Source organism: Microtus pennsylvanicus, chromosome 13 (genome assembly GCF_037038515.1).
Source record: "Microtus pennsylvanicus isolate mMicPen1 chromosome 13, mMicPen1.hap1, whole genome shotgun sequence".
Classification (NCBI taxonomy): Eukaryota; Metazoa; Chordata; class Mammalia; order Rodentia; family Cricetidae; genus Microtus; species Microtus pennsylvanicus.
Window position 1 is genome coordinate 42584333 of NC_134591.1, and position 20226 is coordinate 42604558.

Here is a 20226-nt window from a genome sequence, read left to right on the forward strand (position 1 = left end):
TGGCCTAGCTGGAGAAGGTATGTACTGGGTGTGGACTTTGAGGTTTCAAAAGCCCACACCATCCTCAGCTCTCTGCTTCATCCTTTTAGACAAGATGGGAGCTCCCCACTTCTGCTCCAGAGTCATGCCAGCTCCCTGCTGCCATGCTCCCCACTATGACGGTCACAGACTCTAAGCTCTGGAACTGTGAGCCCCCACATTAGATGATTTCTTTTATAAATTGTCTTGGTCCTAGTATTTTGTCACGGCAGTAGAAAAGTAACCGAGATAATATATTAGCCTCTTTCTCTTCTAAAAATTCACTAAACTAAAAGTAAAGAAATAAGAGTCCTACAGCTAATGCTGGCCAGAGAGCTGAAGTCTGCTGTTTCGTATAACATTGGGTTTCCCTCCTTTCTAGGCATGCAGCTGACCTGCATGCCAGCTTAACTCAAATGACACTACATTTTCTCTCCCACTTAAACTCCCACCTGTGAGTCTATAATAAACTTTTCTCCAAAAATAAAACAAAACTCTTAAAGCATAGACCCACGCAAACAAACGGATGGAAGAATCAATATGCAAAAGAGTATTTCATATGTAGAAAGGTGGGTGGAAGAGTGGCAATGGAGAAGATCCAAGAATCTAAGCCCCAAGTCAGCAGAGGGAAAAGCTAAGAAATTTCCTACTCAAAAAGACTAAAGAGTTGGCAGCATCAGGCACCACTAGAAATGGGACTGAAGTTGAGTGCAAACAGGAATACAGAGAAAGCCTGAATAGTGCCAGTTTGTTACCCCACTCTCGGCAGCCAGGTAGGTGCCTTGGAGAATGTTTAACACTGTGGTTTTAATTGTAAATGTTTTATATAGTTACTTTTCTCATTGCTGATTCTGGAGGTCCAGCTATGGAGCATTTAAGTGGGGTTTGTGAACAGAGTGCTACAACTTGCTTAATGGCAACATAGACCCATTGTGTGCCTAAAAGTGGGGCTGTGAGCATGACTTGCACTAAACAGACCTCTGCTCCGCCATGCTGAACTGGGCGGGGCAAGCAGGCAGTGCTGTATTTCCCCTAGCGACGGGGCCACTCAAGTTCATAAGAAGGGATTACTTAACACTTTGAGAAGCACTTCTGGTCAGAAAAGGCTTACAGATTTACAATAAGGACAGATTCAGACATAAAAGACCTCTAAATGGATCACAGTATGTTTAAAAAAATGTATGTAGGCTTGGGAGAGAGAAGAAAAAGAGTATAGAGCGTTATAAAAAGGGATAAATGGTTAAAAAAAACAGACAGTCATAGACTAAAGGAGTAAAAAGTACTAGACTAAGAAAAGCCATGTAAAGATGGAAAATACACAGAGAGTCTGGATTATGTGTACTCTTGTGTTGTCTTTGAATTTTTTGACTGCAGAGAGACATTTGATTCTGGAAATTGCTAAGCCAAACCAATATATATAATACAATAATACAATATTAATAATAATACATATATGTATATGTATTAAAGCTATCCTGATTTCAAAATATGGATCTAAGGATATGTTGCTTTGGAAAAAAGGTTCTTCTTTTGTTTCCATAGAGGATGAGAACCTGTGGAATCATTCTAGACTAGTGTGGTTTGATGGACCGAGACCCCCTAAAAGGCCACCTTGAACACCCCTCAAAAAATTACTTTGCCCAACAAAAGTCAGGAAGCAGTTTGGAGAAGAACTATGCCCATATTCCCAAATGTTGTTCATAAATATTTATATTTAAAGGGGGATATGCTATAGAGATTTGCATGGGTATGGATCTTGGCTTATTGATACAAACTTAAGGTCAATTTTGTTATATTGTATATATATATATATATATATATATATATATATATATATATTTCTGCTCTTGATTAAGGTATTGTGATTGTGCAGCTCATTTTAAATTGTAATGTATAATAAAGAAATATAGGTTAACAGAGAGTCACCTATAATAGTCTAGCTTGTTGTCATGTTAGTTAGATTTTTCTAGATGGACAGGTATGTATTTCAGATAGATAGGTATTCTTTAAACCTTTCAAAGACTGCAGAATATGGCATTTAAAATGTTTTAAGAACTTAGGATTTTTCATGACTGTGAGACACATCTGCTTCTGGCCGCACCAATTACTTCAAGAGGAAGATGGGCATCAAAGAGGCTCCTCATGAAAATTGCTAGCCATTTGGGCAAGAAACTGCTCTTGCCTGGACTGCTTGATGAACTGGACATGCAGGACCCGCAGAGAAATGACTGTTGAACTTGCCTAAAGGTGAGATAATCCTTCGGGGGTCCTGCTTCATGAAAGAGTCTGCTAGACATTCTGCAGGGCACAGAAAATGTGCCAATATAGGCGAAACTGTCTTTGAAATTTCCTGCTTCATGGAAAAGTATGCTGGATATTACAGGCCTGTAGGCTGAAGATAGATGCCCCAATGTTACAGAACATTGGGTGACTGTCCAGGCAGTGAAATTTCTCTGTCAATTCTAGAGTTCTGGAAGTAGCTTACAATGGACTTGCTGTTTACTTTGGTAATATTATACTCTTCTGGAGTCTTTGATGGAATTGAAGAATTTATAATTATAGTTTTCCTTGGTTATGATATATATGATAAAGTAAATATAAATATTGTAACTGTAATTCTTGCTTGATACCTGTTTTTTTGTATGTAATTTTACTATGTTAAAGTTAAAACCTTCCTTTTTATTTAAACAGAAATCGGGAAGTGATGTGGGATTCCCCTATGTATGCTGTGAATACCATTGGTTAATAAAGAAACTGTCTTGGGCCTACACAGGGAATAGAGGTAGTCAGGAAAAACTAAACGGAATGCTGGGAGAAAGAAGGGTGGAGTCAGAAAGAAGCCATGGAGCCGCCATACACAGACACCAGAACTTTACCCGGTAAACCACAGCCACATGACGATACACAGATTAATGGAGATGGGTTAAATTAAGTTGTAGGAATTAGCCAATAAGAAGCTAGAGCCAATGGGCCAAGCAGTGATTTAAATAAAATAGTTTCTGTGTATTATTTCGGAGCTGAGCAACCAGGGACAAACAAGCGGCTTCCTTACAGCACATTACCATAAGAAAATACCTGGCAAAAGTGACTTGAGGAAAGAAGGGAGTTTGGGGGTATAGCCCATCATGATGAGTAGATGATGGTGCCACAGCTCTTCTGTGGCAGCGGGAGTGTGAGGTGCCTGTGAATCAGGAAGCAGAGAGCAAGATAAATGCTTGCTGAAAATGGAAGATTTATTCTTGGAAACTGAGGCCCTCTATTCACAGTGACACCAGCCTAGTACTCTTATCTGTCTGTCTGTCCGTTCATCCATCCATCCATCCATCTACCCATCCATCCATCCATCCACCTATCCATCTATCTGTTCACCTATCTGTCCATCTATCCATCCATCTGTCCATCCGTCTGTCTATCTATCCATCTATCTAACTACCTACCTACCTATCCCATCCCATCCATTCCTTAATTTATTAATTTATTCAGTGATAGGGTCTTTGTAGCTGGAAGGTTTTCTCTGTCTCGCCTGGTCCTGCTGGATCAGTTTCTCTCCCACCCGCTAGTCTCCATAGCCACTTATAAAATAATCATTCTGAGGCTTACTATTAATTATAATTGCTTGGCTGATGGCTCAGGCTTTTTACTGGCTAGCTCCTACATATAAATTAACCCATTTCTATTAATGTGTATATTGCCACGTGGCTTCGTGGCATTACCTGTTCTCTAGTACATCACCTTGTTGCTCTGATGGCTCTCTGGACCCCACTCGTCTTCACCTGTATCTCTGCTTGGATTTCCCACCTGGCTCTATTCTGCCTGGCTAGTGACCAAATAAGCTTCTTTATTAGCCAGTAAAACATATTCACACCACACAGAAGGGCATCTCACATCAGGTCTTGATGTATAATTAAGTTGGAATTAACTCATTATATAGCCTAAGATGACCTTAACTCTTGATCCTCCTGCTTCAACCTCCTCAATGCTAGGATTTTAGGTATGCACCACCATACACAACCTATGTGCATCATGTTGGTTTTGTTGTTGTTTCATAAAAAATGTTTTTATTTTATATATGAGTCTTCATGCAACATGCATGTATACCATGTGTATGCCTGCTGCCCATGGAGTTCCCAAAGAGGGTGTTAGAGCCCATTAAACTGGAGCTACAGATGGTTATAAGCCACTATGTAGGTGCTAGGAACCAAAGCTAGGTCCTCTGCAAGAGCAGCAAGTGCTCTTAACTGCTGAGTCATCTCTGCGGCCCCATGAGCACCACGTTGTAAAATTTGGATTAAATGGAAATGGAAGGATTGCCTATTTTTTCTAACCTCTTCCCCTTCGCTTACATGGAAGAGCTTAGGCGACTGGGCTTAGAAGCCCAAGAAAGCTTTCTCTGGCCAAAGCCAAGAACAAAGATCTAGCAACAATGGCACTAGAAGACACCCTTATCAAGAACACTGAAACTCGTTCTTCTGTGGCTGCATCAATTACTAGAAAGTGCAGGGGGAACTCCTGAGGAGGTTTTAGTGGGACAGGCATGCCAAACAAGGGGCAATAAGACACCGTGGAAAATCTCCAACAGAAGATTGAAGCCAAAACAGAGAACAAAAGATTGGACAGAAAGGGAGTCTGTATCAAACAAATGCATCTTCTTATTTCTCAAGGATGAAAAAAGCAGCACTTCCATGAACTCAGGGCTTATTGCCATGAACAGAGACATCCAGAACGCAAAAATGTGGAGGCTAAAAGAGGAAGGGAAAAAATGACATTTGCAGTGGGTGAGGGACTATGTCCACTCACCTGAAAAACAGAAACACCCAGGATGGAACGCAGCAGGCCTCACGAGTGACCACTTGACAAAAGCACAAATTTGAAATCTCTCACACCTGCTGACCTCCCCACTTGAGGGGCACAGTCCTCCAGTCCCGGGGTCCTGGTGGAGTGAGGCCTTCCTAAACAATGCCACAGAAGCCCCCAACGCAAATCTGACACCAACAGAGACCCTCTAAGGATCATCCACAAGCCATAATTAAGCTTTACATTATGCCCCTCCCTGTAGGGTATAAATTATTCTCCTTACAGACTGGAAAGCTGAGGACTGGAAGAAAATGAAGTGAGTTCTGGGCGGAAATGGCACTGAAAAAAGAACTCTTAAGTTGTGTTCTCTTTATTTCAAGAATTCTTTTTTTTCTTTTGTTCTTTTCTTTGGTTTTGGTTTTTCAAGACAGGGTTCCTCTGTAGCTTTGGAGCCTGCCCTGGCGCTAGCTCTTGTAGACCAGGCAGGCTTTGAACTCACAAAGATCTGCCTGCCTCTGCCTCCTGAGTAGTACTGGGACTAAAGATGTGTGCCACTACCGCCCGGCAAGAATTCTTGTCTTACTCTATTTGCAGGCTCTTGTTTTTTGTTTCTGGCTATAAAAATAATCTATATCATCTGGATGGTGGTGATAAACGCCTTTAATCCCAGCACTCGGGAGGCAGAGGCAGGCGAATCTCTGTGAGTTCGAGGCCAGCCTGGGTGGGCTACAAGAGCTAGTTCCAGGACAGGCTCCAAAAGCTACAGAGAAACCCTGTCTTGAAAAAAAACAAAACAAAACAAAAAAATAATAATCTATATCCCAGCACTTGGGAGGCAGGAACAGAAGGAGCAGGTGTTCAGGATCACCCTCCACTACAAACTGAGTTTGAGATTAACTCAGCTACAGGAAATCTTACCTCAAAACAACAAAAACAAATAAAAGGCCTACACAAAAAATTTTGATAAAAAAATCAGACAACTCAAAAACAAATAAGTATTTTGCAAAAGAACCCAATAGCCTTTCTCTAGATTTAACTGGAGTCAGAAGTTTGATGCTCTGACCAGTGAGCAGCAGGCAGAGGAGCTTGCTGCTAAGTCTGGAGAACTGAGTTCAATTCCCAGGATCCACATGGCAGAAGGAACTGTGTCCCATCACACACATGTCCTCACACAGGCACAGATAAACAAAAGCTTTCTGCTTGTTTGTCATATTATGCTTTCTAAGCATATGCTAATGCATCTTTTAATTTAAAATTTTTTGGTTTTTTTTTCCCCCAGACATGTTCTTATTATGTAGTTTGGCTGTCCTGGAACTTACGATGTAGACCGGGCTGGCCTCGAACTCACAGAGATCCTTCTGCTTCTGCCTCCCAAGTGCTGGGATTAGAGGCATGAGTCACTATGCCTGGTTAATTTAATTTTTAAACAATTTTGGGCTGGTAGGGTGGCTCAATGGGCACTCACGCTGCACCAGTCTCACCCAGAACGGAAGATTCTTCTTTAGGAAATCCCAGTGGTCCCAGAGAAAGCCCCAGCAGCATGACAGGTGAATGGTAGATCCAGCCAGTTCTTCCCCATGAGACTCACGGGGGCATTTGCAGTGTTTTTTCTCTCAAATATGAGTGAACAGGGGCCGGGCGGTGGTGGCGCACGCCTTTAATCCCAGCACTCGGGAGGCAGAGGCAGGAGGATCGCTGTGAGTTCGAGGCCAGCCTGGTCTACAAGAGCTAGTTCCGGGACAGGAACCAAAAACTACGGAGAAACCCTGTCTCGAAAAATCCAAAAAAAAAAAAAAAAAAAAAAAAAGTGAACAGGGGAAGAAAAGGAAGAGCCGAGAAGAGCTGGAGACAACATGCTTAGGAAAAACTACAATCTCTCATCCTTAGGTAAGAGAGCATCCTACATCAACAGCACAGCACTGACACTATGAAAGAAAGAGAGCAAGTGGTACTCAGACGGAAGGGCTCTCGGGGGTTAGAAATACAATGAGAATTGGGGCCAGAAAACGAAGACAAGGAAGTTTTACCACGAAGGACAGAAAAAGCAGACATAAAAAGAAAACAAGAAACTAGAAGCTGGGAAGATTGCTCAACGTGTAAGTTCATCCTTACACTAGGAAGGACTGGAGTTCAGATCCTCAGACTACGTGTAGAAGCCACGTAGTCACAACAGTCTCCTATAATCACAGCCCTTGGGAGGCAGAAAGGGGAGGTGGGAGAGGGGTCCTTGAGCTAACCTGGCTAGCTAGACTAGTTGATCAAGGAGTTCTAGGTTCCCCTGAGAGACTCTGCCTCCACACTGATGTCAGCTTCAGTCTTAACACACATGTGCACATGTATGCACACCTGCATATATACATGTGCCCACACACACTCGCATGCACCATACACACACACTAACCACACGTAAACATGGCAAAAAAAGAAGAATGCCAAATAAAGACATCTGACATCCAAAAGAGAGAAGAAAAGGGGGACATTAGAAACCATGACAGACAAAACTGTAAAATCAAACTTCCCCAGAGAAGGACCTGAGCTTCCGGACAACAGAAGCACACCAAGTGCCCAGCACAGTGTTTGAACAAAGACTATAGTACAGCACATCACCAACTGGGGACAAAGAAGGCCCTGGAAGTTTCCAGAAAGAAACATGCAGGTCACACGCACAAGACAGAATGGTGTCAGGCTTCAGAACCAAGCTGGGAGTTAGCAAAGCCTTCCAAATCCTGAAGGAAAATGATCCCAACTTGGTTATTTCCAGTCAGACTATGGATCAGCCATGAAGGCAGGGAGGGTAAACAGAATTTTCACACTTGAAATCTATTAAAACTCTTACTTCCCACTGCCCTGTCTCAAGAATCCCCAAACAAAGGTTCAAACCAAGGAAGACGGGGCCACAAGACTATTTTTATACAAATAAAACCATCTGAAAATTACATTTAAAAACTACAGATGATTCAGCAATTAAAGGATTTGTTTGCCAGAAAATAATGAGGGCCAGAGTTGGGATCCCCAGAATCCCATGTTGGGTGGGTGTAGCAGCCTGCCTCTAACACTCACCTAGGGCAGTGGAGCGTGGGGATCCCCAGAGCAAGCTCACCAGCAAGAATATACGTATCAGTGAGCTCTGGATTTGATGGAGAGACCGTGGCTCAATGAATAAGGTGGAAGAGTGCTCAAGAATGAATCTCAATGTCAACCTCAGGCTTTCTACATGCGTGAGCACCCACACATATGCAAAGGCCTGCATTCATGCACATCCACACACATGCATGAGCACCCACACACATGCAAAGGCATGCATTCATGCCCATCCACACACATGCATGAGCACCACACATATGCAAAGGCCTGAATTCATGCACATCCACACACATGCATGAGCACCCACACACATGCAAAGGCATGCATTCATGCAATCCACACACATGCAAAGGCATGCATTCATGCACATCCACACACATGCATGAGCACCCACACACATGCAAAGGCATGCATTCGTGCCCATCCACACACATGCATGAGCACCCACACACATGCAAAGGCATGCATTCATGCAATCCACACACATGCAAAGGCATGCATTCATGCACATCCACACACATGCATGAGCACCCACACACATGCAAAGGCATGCATTCGTGCCCATCCACACACATGCATGAGCACCCACACACATGCAAAGGCATGCATTCATGCAATCCACACACATGAAAAATGGGGAAAGAAACAAACAAAAAAATGAGCAAATCACCTGGTCCCCACCCCTGGGTCCTCACAATGCCCACTCCGTAATTTCCCACAAAGAAAATACTCAATTTTAAAGTGTATGTCCATCAGATTCAAGCATACCTAGGGTCAAGCTTCTGCTTTAGCCAACGGCCTCTTAGATCAATAAAACACAGCAGTAGCTGATGTCTGTGGCCTCTTCATAGTTTGCCACGGGCCTTCATGGGCCTCTCATGCTTGACTTCACAGTGTCCTGAAATGACTTTTACCAACCCTCAGTGGACACCAAGAGCCTGGGGTTCTGCGCGAGGCAAGCACCCAGGGCTAAACCTAGGTGGTGGAGGAGTGAAGAAGTAGCCTTTTTCCCCTCACCTGAGACCAATCACCCCATTTGCCTCTTCTCGGCCATTCACTTACTCAGTAGCTGAAGGACACAAAACTCAACCCACCTCACATAGCCAGTACATGCTAAACCGAGATCTAAACTGAATCTAAACTGAAGGGTCTCTGTTGTGTGGTTGGCATGGGGACCAAGCACGCCCCTCCTCTAGACCACCAAGGGGCATATTACCTCTCCTCAGCCTCCTCTAAGAGCCCCGGCTATACTCACTGCAAGAATCTGTCTCGGGTTGGGTCTAGCGGGTAGCGCTTGGGTCCACTCAGGAACAGAGAGCGGTATCGCTGCCTTGTGTCTTTGGTCTCCATCAGTGTGGTGTTGAGATAGCGGCCTACCCCAACTGGGTTCTGTGCCAGGGAGAGTACAACAGGATGTTAGTGAGCATGGCTTGGAAACTTACCCTCAGGCCTTTTCTCCTCCCTTCAGGCCCCAGACACCCCCCAACTGTTAGGAATCAAATTGCGCCCCTCCACCAAAAAAAAAAATGCACTGAAGCCGTAATCTTAGTGTCTCACACTGTGACCTTATTAGAGAATTGGGCTGTTGCAGATATATAAGGGGTTGAGAGGAGGCCATGATGCTGCAGGTGAGACCCTGGTCTAGTATGATGGGTGTCCTTGTAAGAGAAGCCACTTGATGGGAGTCATACACAGAGGTATCAGTGTATGATCAGAGTGGTCCAGTCATGAGCTAGGAGAGCCAAAAGCTGCATAGAGGCAAGGAAGGATTCTCCAGCATCAGTTTCATGGGGAGCATGGACTCTAGTCTCCTGGCATCCAGAGCGGTGAGGGTACAGCTCCAGTCACTAGGCCACCTGGTTTGTTCTCCTTCAAATGACACCTAGGCCAGCCTGCCCCTGTGTCTGCCATAAGAGAGACTCAGAGACAAGACATAACTTTTCAAGATGACATAGTAAGGTCATGACAGAGAAGCACAGGAGGCAATAAGATCAGAGTCCAGGCCTGACGTGGGATGCCCTTCTGTATGCTGTGAATACATTTTATTACCATTGGTTAATAAAGAATCTGATTTGGTCAATAGCCAGTCAGAATAGAGCCAGGCAGGAAATCCAAGTAAAGATAAAGGGGGAAAAGGCAGAGTCTGGGAGACACCAGCACCTGATGGAGAAGCAAGATGTGTGGTAACAAGCCATGAGCCTCGTGGTAAAATATAGAATAATAGAAGTGGGTTAATTTAAGTTGTAAGAGCTAGTTAATAATAAGCCTGAACTAATAGGCTAAGCAGTTTGTAATTAATATTAAGCCTCAGGGTGGTTATTCGGACAGGCCATTCTCAAGCAGGAGTGTCCAGAGAGGACTTCCCGACCTACCTTGGGAACTGGCCTGCACTTTGCTTGGCTGGCTTTGAGTTATTTTCAACTGTCACTTGATACAATCTAGAGTCACCTAGACAACAACAGATTGTCTAGATCAGGTCGGCCTCTGGGCGTGCCCATGGGGGATGGTCTTGATTTCATTAATTAATGTGGGGAGATCCCACCTGCCAATACCATTCTGGGTTGGGTCCTGGACCGTACAAGAGCAGAGAAAATAAACTGAACAACACACATGTGTACATTTCTCTCCGTTCTTGTCCACGGGTGTGATGGACGTGCTGTTTTAAGCTCCCTCCATCTTGGCTGCTCTGCTATGGCAGACTACAGTCTGGAACTGTGAGCTGAAATAAAGTTGCTTTTTCTCTAAATTGCTCTGTATCCAGGATTTTTTATCACAGCAACAGAAATGAACCTCGGGCACCGGCCCTGTGACAACAGCATGGCCGTCTGTGACTTGGGATTCTGAGAGCTCAGATGTTAATGACAGTCTACAAACTAGAATCACGAGGAAGAGATTCTCAGTGAGGAATTGTCTAGAACAAGTTGGCATGTGGGGTGCTGAGATAGGAAATGGGATTAAAAGGCAAAGGCAGGTAAATTATAAGCAAGATGTGTCTCAGAGAGACTGTGTCATGGATATGAAGTTCGGTTTGAATATGGCTTGGATATGAAGGGGCCCCCAAAGGTCTTGGTCCCCAGCTCGTGGTGCAGTTTAGTGGTGAATGGATTATGATGGCCACCGGAAGCTGAGGCCTAGTTGGAGGAAGTTGCTCACATAGCGTTTCTGTCTTACCCTGGCCTAAAAGGAATGGAACCAACCGTGGTGGATTGAAACCTCTGACACCAAAAACCAAACTAAACTGGTCCTCCCTCAGTTGACTCTTCTCAGGGATTTTTTTTCACCATGGCAAACAGTGACTGTCCCAGACCAGGAAAGATCTTAAAAACATCAAGTTCAGATCTGGACAAAGCTTCCCTGTGCTGCTGGAGGCGGGAAGCAAGACCCGTGTGTGGCAGGGGGGCTAAGACGATTTTGTGACTCATGGAATTGTTCACTTAGGATTTGTGCACGTGTAGTGGATCAATGTGATTGATAAATGGGCACTAAAAAGCTGCATGGGGACTTGAGTATTCACAAGCGCTGGAACAAATCTGTTCTAGGAGAGCACTACCAAACTAAGGGCATCATCACACACGGGAAGGGGACAGAAGAGACGTTGTTCACTCAGGCATAAGAAATGAGCTAACATCTCCATCAGCTGCCCTTGAAGCCCCACGGACTAGCGCAGAGACAGGGGAAGCATTGCCCAGGGACAGGAAAAGAATGGGAGAGCTGTCCAGTAGGTGGGGCCTCTTAAGGCTTTGGTTCTCAAAGTGTGGCTTCTGTGTGATAATCTGTTTTAATTGTCCCAAGAGTCACACAAGAAGAGAATCTCAATAAGGAGTTGTCTAGATGAGGTTGGCATGTGGGCATGTCTGTGGGGGTTGTTTTGATTCCATTCACTGAGGCTTACTCATTGTGGGCAGCACCATTCCGTGTTTGGGTTGTGAACTGTGTAAGCATAGACAGGGGGCTGGACACAAGGAAGCATGCGTGCGTTAACCCATTGCTTTCTGCTCTTGACTATGGCCACAGTGTGACTAGTTTCTCCCTCCCTGGCTTCCCTGCAAAGATGGACGGTAACCTGGAACTGTAAGCCAAATAAGCCTTTCTCCCATAAAGCTGCCTTTGCCCCCCCAGACCCACTCACCCAGCTCCCCAAAATCATCTGGTAGGCCTTATTGCCTGACCGCTTGGAGGCCAGGAGGAATGGCGGCCGGTTGACGTGTTTCTGTTCCGTCTCATGAGGAAGATAAGAACCAGGGCCAGCTATATCCTAGGGGTAAAGAAGGCCCCAGTGAGGAAGCCCTAGAAATCTCAACCCAGGTAGAACAACTGAGGATTCATGGCAGCTGACCTCATCTGTCCAGTACCCCGCACTCTACCCACCCCCACCCAGACGCCCCTTTACAGGTTCCCAGGAGCCCCTGAGATGACCAGAGAAGTGGTCTGAACAGCAGCCTGGGACTGAGGCACACTGGTCCTGGAGTCAGAGAGCTTAGTCCTATATGGGGTCTCCTGGCCCCTACAGGGGGAACCCTTTTCAAGTCCTGCACCCCAGTTTCCATTTGTCTAATATGCAAGTGCTGTCCCTCCCAGCCTCCCATGGGAGAGGGATGGACAGTGTTTAGCAGGCAGTCAGAGCATCCAGCCCTTTTCCTCCTATTTCATTTCTTCCCTTGGGGCAGACCCTGCCAGGGCCCATCCAGAGAACTGGCCACTGTCCCCCAGAAAGGACCGCCTTGAGGAGGCAGAGCCTGGCCCCTCCCTGGGAAGAGCAGGTAGGTAAATCTGAGGATGGACCCTATCTCACTCCGTCCTGCCCAGTCTCTGCCCATTCTCCAGCTCTTTAAGGCCAGGGGAGGAAGGGCAGATGGGAAGGCATCCCTAGCCGGGACTTCCTGGTGGCCTGGCTCAGCTACAGGGTCCACACTGGTATTCCTAATCACAGCTGCGAGTACTGGCCACACACACTAGCCACACCCACAGGCCTGGTGTAGAATGGAGGCTGAGAAAGGGGCTAGCCAATGCAAGGCCAGACTGGCAATCAGATATGGCACCCCACCTCCCACAACCTCCCTGGCCTTCCAAGAGAGAAAACAGACCGTGGGGTATACTGACCATATTTCTAGGGTACTGACTAAGGGTAGTCCAAAAAATTCTCTCTGTGGGGTGTTTCGGTTCTCGGGGAAGTTTCGAAAAAGCACCACGCTTCTTGTTGTGACGTGAGTTGAGTTCCTCCACGAAGCTCTTGAAATTTGTCAACTCCCTGGACTTCTTTCTCTGAGGAATGGAAGAGAAAAGAAACATTGCCCCAGGAAGGTCACAGGCTCGCTAGCCCTCACAGAAAAGCGAGTAGCGCTGAGGGGCCAGACTCTGCAGGCAGCAGGCCGCCGGCCTGAATCAGAACCCAGCCACCATGGCCACACTGCTACCCAGCTGGCCTTTACCCATGCCTTCTTTTCTTTCTCTCACTTGCTGAGCATTCACTGTGCTAGTCAGGAATGATGTTTCAAATATTTAAAACCAAGTATGAGCAAAGTTGTTTTATTTTTTTCTTCCAGCTAGCGAAGCTACTGTGCCCAATCACAAAAGTCAAAATCTTCAGAATGGGCCGGCGGGATAGTCCAGTGAGGAAAGGCGTTTGCTTCAATAGAGTTGCTCTCTGACTTCCACACACGTGCCAGGGTGTATGCATAAATACATACATACATACATAATAAATAGAGTGTTTGGGGTATTTATTTTGTTTTGGTTTTGAGATAGGATTTTACTATGTACCCTTGGCTAGCCTGGAATTTTCTGTACAGACCATGCTAGTCTCCAACTCACAGAGATCCTGCCTCTGCCTCCAGAATGCTACGATTAAAGGCATATGAGATCATGCCCAGTTGGAAGGAAGGAAGGAAGGAAGGAAGGAAGGAAGGAAGGAAGGAAGGAAGGAAGGGAAAGGGAGGGAGGAAGGAAAGAAGGAAGGACATAAAAGAAAAGAAAGAAGAAAGAGAGAAGAGAGAGAGAGAGAGAGAGAGAGAGAGAGAGAGAGAAGAGAGAAAACTGAAAAACGAAACAAAAGGCAAGACCAGCCCACAGAATGACTGCCATGAAGAGAATCCCACCGTGGTAACAATGGCTTGTACCCGAGGTTCCAGGACTAGCACACGTACTACTCCGGTGTGGGACTCTGACAGCGGGGGAGGGATGGGGAGCCCGCAGTAAAGGTGAAGCCTGAGCTCCTGAGTTCGATCCCTGGGACCCACCTGGTGGAAGGAGAGTGCTGACTCCTGTAAGTTTCACAAGCATGCCATGAGCCAACCCCGCACACCCAAATAAATAGACGAATGCACATTTTAAAAGATTTATGGGTGTGCATATCTGTGTCTGGCGCAGGAGGCAGAGAGGATGCAGAAACTCCCTATTTGCCTCTCCATTTTGCTGTGAACCTAAAATTGCCCTAAAACATAAAATCTGTAACAAAAAAGTTCAGCCTCGGCTGTAGTAGCGACGGGGATGGGGAAGATGGATGGGTTGGGGGAGGTGGTTCCCAAGGCCCTACTGTGCTGGGCACGTGGCCTTAGTGGCAGGTAGATCTGGGAGGCCCTAAGCTCAGCCACGTCATGGGACACAGGACAGTGACTGCTTACCACGTGGCTCATAGGTATTCCCGCTTCACCCACCTCCTTCCCAAGCGCTGCTAACACTGTCTGCCACCACAGTGGCCTCGCATTAGCTGCCGTTTTTATTCTGCTCCTGGCTGGTTGTACCTTTCTTTCTCCTCGACTGGAAGTTCCACACAGGCTATTTCCCTGCAACTAGACTGCGAACTGGACTAACCCTGCTCAGGCAGCTACTCCAAGGTGGGGACAGGACAAACAGGTCTGGACACATACTTGATCCCTCTAGCTGTAATCCTGAAGACAGCAAAACACGGAAAACTATGAAATCCTGTAGCAAGATTTTGACGGGGATTGGAAAGGGGTCTGGCAAGCTAAAAGGCTACCTCAGTCACCTCTCCCCTTCCACTCTGGGACTCTATTACCCAGAGCCCTGCCACTAACTGAGCTGGGAAATGTTTACAGACACTGTACCCTTGGGGTGCCCGCAGGTCTGGCAGCTGACATACCTAGCCCTGCATGCTGGACCATCTGTATATGTGCAGTCCATGTTGGTATTGAGGAGAGAACAAACCATAGGATCTGATGTGCAAAACCGTGCTCAGGTCCCTGCTCTGACACAGGGAACTATATCCCACCCTGGCAGAGGCACACAGTCAACGAGGGGAGAACCCTCCTCCCAGCAACATGTGGCACACAGGACTTTGTTCCTGTGGCTAATCTATGAAGCCTGCCTGCCGGGGAGTGGAGCTCAGAGTCACCCACCCAGGCACATACCTGCATGGCATAATGTCCGTAGGGCATAGGCTTGCTTCGTTCACCAGAGAAAATGTCGTAGGGGCCACGAGTACCAGTGGATCGGTTCACGAAGCTCTCGATGCCACTTTTGATGGTGTAGGTCCCAGGTCCCAGGCCACTGCCCTAGAGACAAAAGTGGTGGAGGTGCTTACAGGGGAGTGGCCAAGGTGGAATTTCACCTCCCTATGCCTGGTGGGGAGTTACCTGGTGAGACAAGGGTGGCGGCTTGTTGGACATCCTACACATAAGGCCCTCGGAATGTGAGCGGTTCCAAGCATTCTCCTCCAGCCGTGTGTATGGGTTACCCTTCTCCCCATAATTTCCAGGGCCTGGATAATAGTTCTGCAGGGCAGGAGATAGAAACGCAAAATTGTCAGTCCCACCCTTCGTGTTGGTTCACCTGAGGAAGAGATGCCTGGGGTTTCGAATCTCAAGAGGAACAAGGTTTTCAGTTTGTGCCTGTGTTACCCACCCCGCCTCATGGCATCACCTGTGAGTGTCCTCCGTGGCTCATACCTTTAGCTCGAGACCGGCTACATTGCTGCCTTGCTGAATTGCACCTGGTCTCCCTGCTCTGTTTGCTTACAATGTTTTCGTCCTTCAGAACTCCCCTTCCTACCCTCCAGTGGTGCAATCATGCCAACCCTGCAAGGATCCCCAGGCACCATCTCTCCTGGGACCCACACTCTCCTAACCAGCACACACACAGGCTGCTATTCTGTCGACCACACCTACAGCTCCGTGACCGGCTTCCTCACTGTGCTGTGAACAGGCTGGGATGGGTGAGCACCCCGAGTCCTGGGTTGGGGGACCCTAGGTTCTGCCTAGCTGGGGGAGCTTGGGCCTCTGAGCCGCATGGTCTGTGGGATTAATACTTCCCTGCAGGGAATGATGACAGAGTTGAATGTCTGCAAAGACCTCTGCCCAGGGCCTGGCACCTAGTAGGTCCCATCACACAAGTGAGGGTGAGGTGACTGTGGCTAGTATCAGAGGCCTGGATTAGCTTCTAGATAGTTTTAGAAGTGCAATGAGCAGAGTTAATTTGCGGTGCAGGGAGATGGAGCTTGTCTTGGGTGATATGCATCTTTTAGCCACATGGGGGCACTGCTGCTACGCAGATGATGCAACCCACCTCTCCTCTGGGCTCAGCAACCAAACCCTAGGGGAGCCAGACCTAGCAGAGGAGGTGGGACCTGTGCATGCAAAATCAAGCCACTATGAGGATAAGATCTGTCTGTCTCCAGAAAAATCAGATGGGTCTTGCTTCCTCCCGTGGCTCAGAGTGTAGGTGGCGTGTTCTGGGGAAAACCCCATTGTTAGGAGACTGGACCCCTAACTGTGCTGACTTGCTCCAAAGCCTTAACAGCAGCCAGAAAAAAAAGCAAGTCAGTACCGCCACCCCACCCCCCGACCGTACCCCCCCGCTCCCCCCCCCCCCCCCCCCCGCAATCAACACGCAGGAAGCTTGTCTCTAAAAGTCAGATTGAAAAGATGCACTGGGCCCTCCCTCCAGGAGCTCCTTCAGCGGTCAGTCAAGTCCTTGGCCTCCCCAGACCTCAGTGTCCTCTCAAAGCCCCTAGCAGGACACTTGAAGGTCTTCCCTGGGCTGCAAGGCCCTCCTCACAGACTTCACTCCGAACCCCCTCATCTCCCACCTCACCAGCTCTCTGCAGCCTGGCTATTGTTTGAACTAGCCAAGTGTATCCCCATCTCAGGTCCCTAGCCTATACTGTTCCCATCCCCAGGAATGTTCTAGGCAAGAATCAGGTATCATGAGTTCCCTTTGCTTATGACCTATGGGCCCCAAACTGCTGTCTGTGAATCACTCCACAGTGCTCCTTCCTTGTGTCATTTCCCCCTTAAAACTCTGGCCAGCTATGTATGTCCTTCTTCATACTGGGGTTTGTGTCCCTGGGTGTGTATTTATCTCTGTCAGATCTCTCAAGGCCTAGTTCAGTACTGGCATTCTGTTGTTGCTTAGTCATCATTTCCTGGTTCGCTGGCAGACTGGATACATTTCTTGAGCTTCTGATATATTCCAGGTTTCTTCTGAGACCTGGAGGTGAACCACGTTTGTCCGTTCTGGAAGATCTCACAGCCACTGGGCTCAAGGCTGAGACGCAGGAGAGCGCAGAAGGGCCAGTGAGGCAGAAGAGAGCCTGACCAAGCCTAGGGAGGAGACCGGCCCAAAGAAGGGGGCTTCTCAATTTATCCAAGCTGCAAAACCCTTCCCGCAAGGGACAGACGCTGGAGGAGACAGGAGCACCTACCCCAATGAGTCCTCGGAAGCGCATCTCCCCAGAGCTGAGCAGCCCCCGCTTGCTCTGTGGTTTCTGCTGCATTTGGGTTAAGAAGTCTTTGAAGTTGTAAGAGCCGGGTCCCAGCTTGTGCACCTGCCCCAACAGAAGAGACCGCATGATGAAAAAGGAACCAAGGAAGGTCCAGCCAGGAAGGAACCCCAGGGATGGTGGAACTCTCCAAGAGGAAGCTGTGTCCACAGGGACTCTGAAGGAATAGCCATATGGACAGGAAGCCTGGTTCCTGGAGGTGGGGAGGGCCATGCTCTAAGCCTCACCTGCTGCTGTCTTTCCTTCATGATACTTTTGTACTGAAAGTGGGGTAGCTGGGTTAGTCGAGTGGCTTCCTGGGCCCGAGCCCAGCCTGAGCCCAATTTCTGTTCCAGAAACTTCTTGCTGAAGCATGTATCCTTGGAGTTATAGGTCCCAGGTCCTATATGGGACTAAATTAGAGCAGGCTCAGCGCTGACTGAATCAGTCTTAACCATCTAGCCCCTCCCAACCCCCAGCAAGTCCTCCCCCAAGTCACCTTTGACCTGGAAATGGAACCACACAGTCCCCCAGCCTGATACCCAGGGCTCTGCACTCAAGTCAACCCTGATGGCCCTGGCCCTGGCCCTGTTTCACTTCAGGGACATAAAGTATAGAACCAGGCTGGCGCTGAAGCTGCAGAAGGAAGCCTGAGGCCCCTAACACCTCGTTTCCCGCCCCAGTCCTGAAGCCCTAGTAGGAGCGGAGCTTGGGTTGGAGCATTCACAGGTGGGTGGAGGAGGATACAGACCCCACGCGAGGAGGCAAGCTCACCTGTTCCACAGAATGATGCCTGGAGTACGGGGCCTCTGTGAAGGTGCTTAACTTCTTCTGGTTGGGATAAACAGCAGAGACATCAAACCTAGGGAGTTACACAGCCAATTGAGAGCCCTGTGGCTAGCGTCCCCGCCTGGCTGGAGCAGCCCTGGGGACAAGGGAGTTGGCTTCCCAGGAGACATGACTTTGGATCTGCTCCACTGAGCATCCCAGAGATTCCTGCCGCTGGCCATCACCATCACAGCCTCTGCTCTGCTTCTCCTCACAGCTTCATTTCTCTCCAAAGTCCTGTTATCCTTCCCACCTCTAGATGCATAGTTACACTGCACAGTGTATACTTTGTATCATTTTAATATACTTTTAATAATATATATAGGATCATTATCCATACCAGCTCGCGACCTCAGATCCTAGAACCATGTGTGGCACATAGGCCATTTATGTAAAACTGTATCAAATATAATATAAAGAAATATGATAGCTGGGCATAGTGGTGCACACTTTTAATCCCAGCATGTAGGAGGCAGAGACAAGTGGATTGCTGTGAATTTGAGGTTAGCTTGGTCTACATAATGAGTTTCAAGACAGGGTTATGTAGAGAGACTCAGTCTCAAACACAAACAAAAAACCAAAAACACACCACCAACAACACACAAAAAAAAAGAAAGAAAGGAAGAAATGAAGGAAGGGAGGGAGGGAGGGAAGAAGGAAGGAAGGAAGGAAGGAAGGAAGGAAGGAAGGAAGGAAGGAAGGAAGGAAGGAAGGAGAAATGAGACCTGGGCTGCAAACCCATTCAGAACTTTTCAGCTGTTTCATGGACAGGACATGTGGCATCTCTGAATACGCCACATAGATGTTCTAGAAATAGTTTGCAATAACTTATTACAGAAGTGAAACAAACAAACAACCAAAAAAAAAAGTTTGGAGGCCAGGTGTTGTTGGAGGTTGTGTGTGCTTTTTTTAATCCTAGCACTTAGAGGGCAAGGGCAGGCAGATCTCTGTGAGTTCAATGCCAGTCAGTGCTACACAGTAAGAATGAGAAGCAGGGGAGAGAAGAAGAAGGAAGAGGGAGGAGGAGGAGGAGGAGGAGGAGGAGGAGGAGGAGGAGGAGGAGGAGGAGGAGGAGGAGGAGGAGGAGGAGGAGGAGGAGGAGGAGGAGGAGGAGGAGGAGGAGGAGGAGGAGGAGGAGGACTCAGTATGGTAGAGCCTGGGCTGGGTTATGGTAGAGCCTGGGCGGGGGAAGTGAGAGGTGGGGAGGGGCGACCCAGCCCTCTTTCCCTCCCCCCCCCCCTCCAGGTCTCAGCATTGGCCTCCCTTTCCCGTGGCGGAGGAGCTCGTGGGGCCCACAAGAACTCCCTTGAATTCTGGGTGCCAGACCAGGAAGCAGTTGGGCCCCACCTGTGACTCTGCACCCCGAAGGGCGCCCCTTTGAACCACTTTGGGTGGGTGGACATGGTGTTTCGAGGGGGGGCCGTGGTGTCCCACTGAGCCTGGCCTCCAGCCTTCCCCCCATCCCCCCCACCCCCGCACACAACACCGCCCTGACACCGCGCGCTGCCAAGGCAACCCGCAACCTGGGCGTTGTGATTCAGCAAGCACAGACCTGCTTCGTGCCACGTGGGGCCTTACCAGCGCTGGCTGCCCCCTGCCGTTTTCGTTCATTTTTATATTCCAGTGCGGCCTTGCCAGAGACACTTCTCGGGATCCTGCAGACCTTAGAATCCCTCCTGGGGTTTAATGAGAGTGTTCCTTTCACTTGGTGAGAATCTGGTTTTTGGGGGGGGGGTTGTTTTTTTTTCTGCTTGGACCTGGGAAAGCCCAGGCTCAGGAATTGCCTT

At 47.9% G+C, this 20226-nt stretch overlaps 1 protein-coding gene across 1 annotated transcript in view; it reads right to left on the reverse strand.

Moving 5' to 3' along the window:
* Cimap2 (ciliary microtubule associated protein 2) overlaps positions 1-19842 on the reverse strand; it is a 28374-nt gene extending 8532 nt beyond the window's left edge. The window contains exons 1-9 of the mRNA XM_075946342.1: positions 19787-19842; positions 18386-18473; positions 17860-18024; positions 17555-17677; positions 15489-15626; positions 15264-15407; positions 12997-13158; positions 12026-12151; positions 9152-9285 (exon numbers count right to left, since the gene is read on the reverse strand). Coding sequence (XP_075802457.1) covers positions 9152-9285; positions 12026-12151; positions 12997-13158; positions 15264-15407; positions 15489-15626; positions 17555-17677; positions 17860-18024; positions 18386-18473; positions 19787-19842 — 1136 coding nt within the window. The remainder of the gene's footprint in view (positions 1-9151; positions 9286-12025; positions 12152-12996; positions 13159-15263; positions 15408-15488; positions 15627-17554; positions 17678-17859; positions 18025-18385; positions 18474-19786) is intronic.
* Positions 19843-20226: the final 384 nt, after the last annotated feature.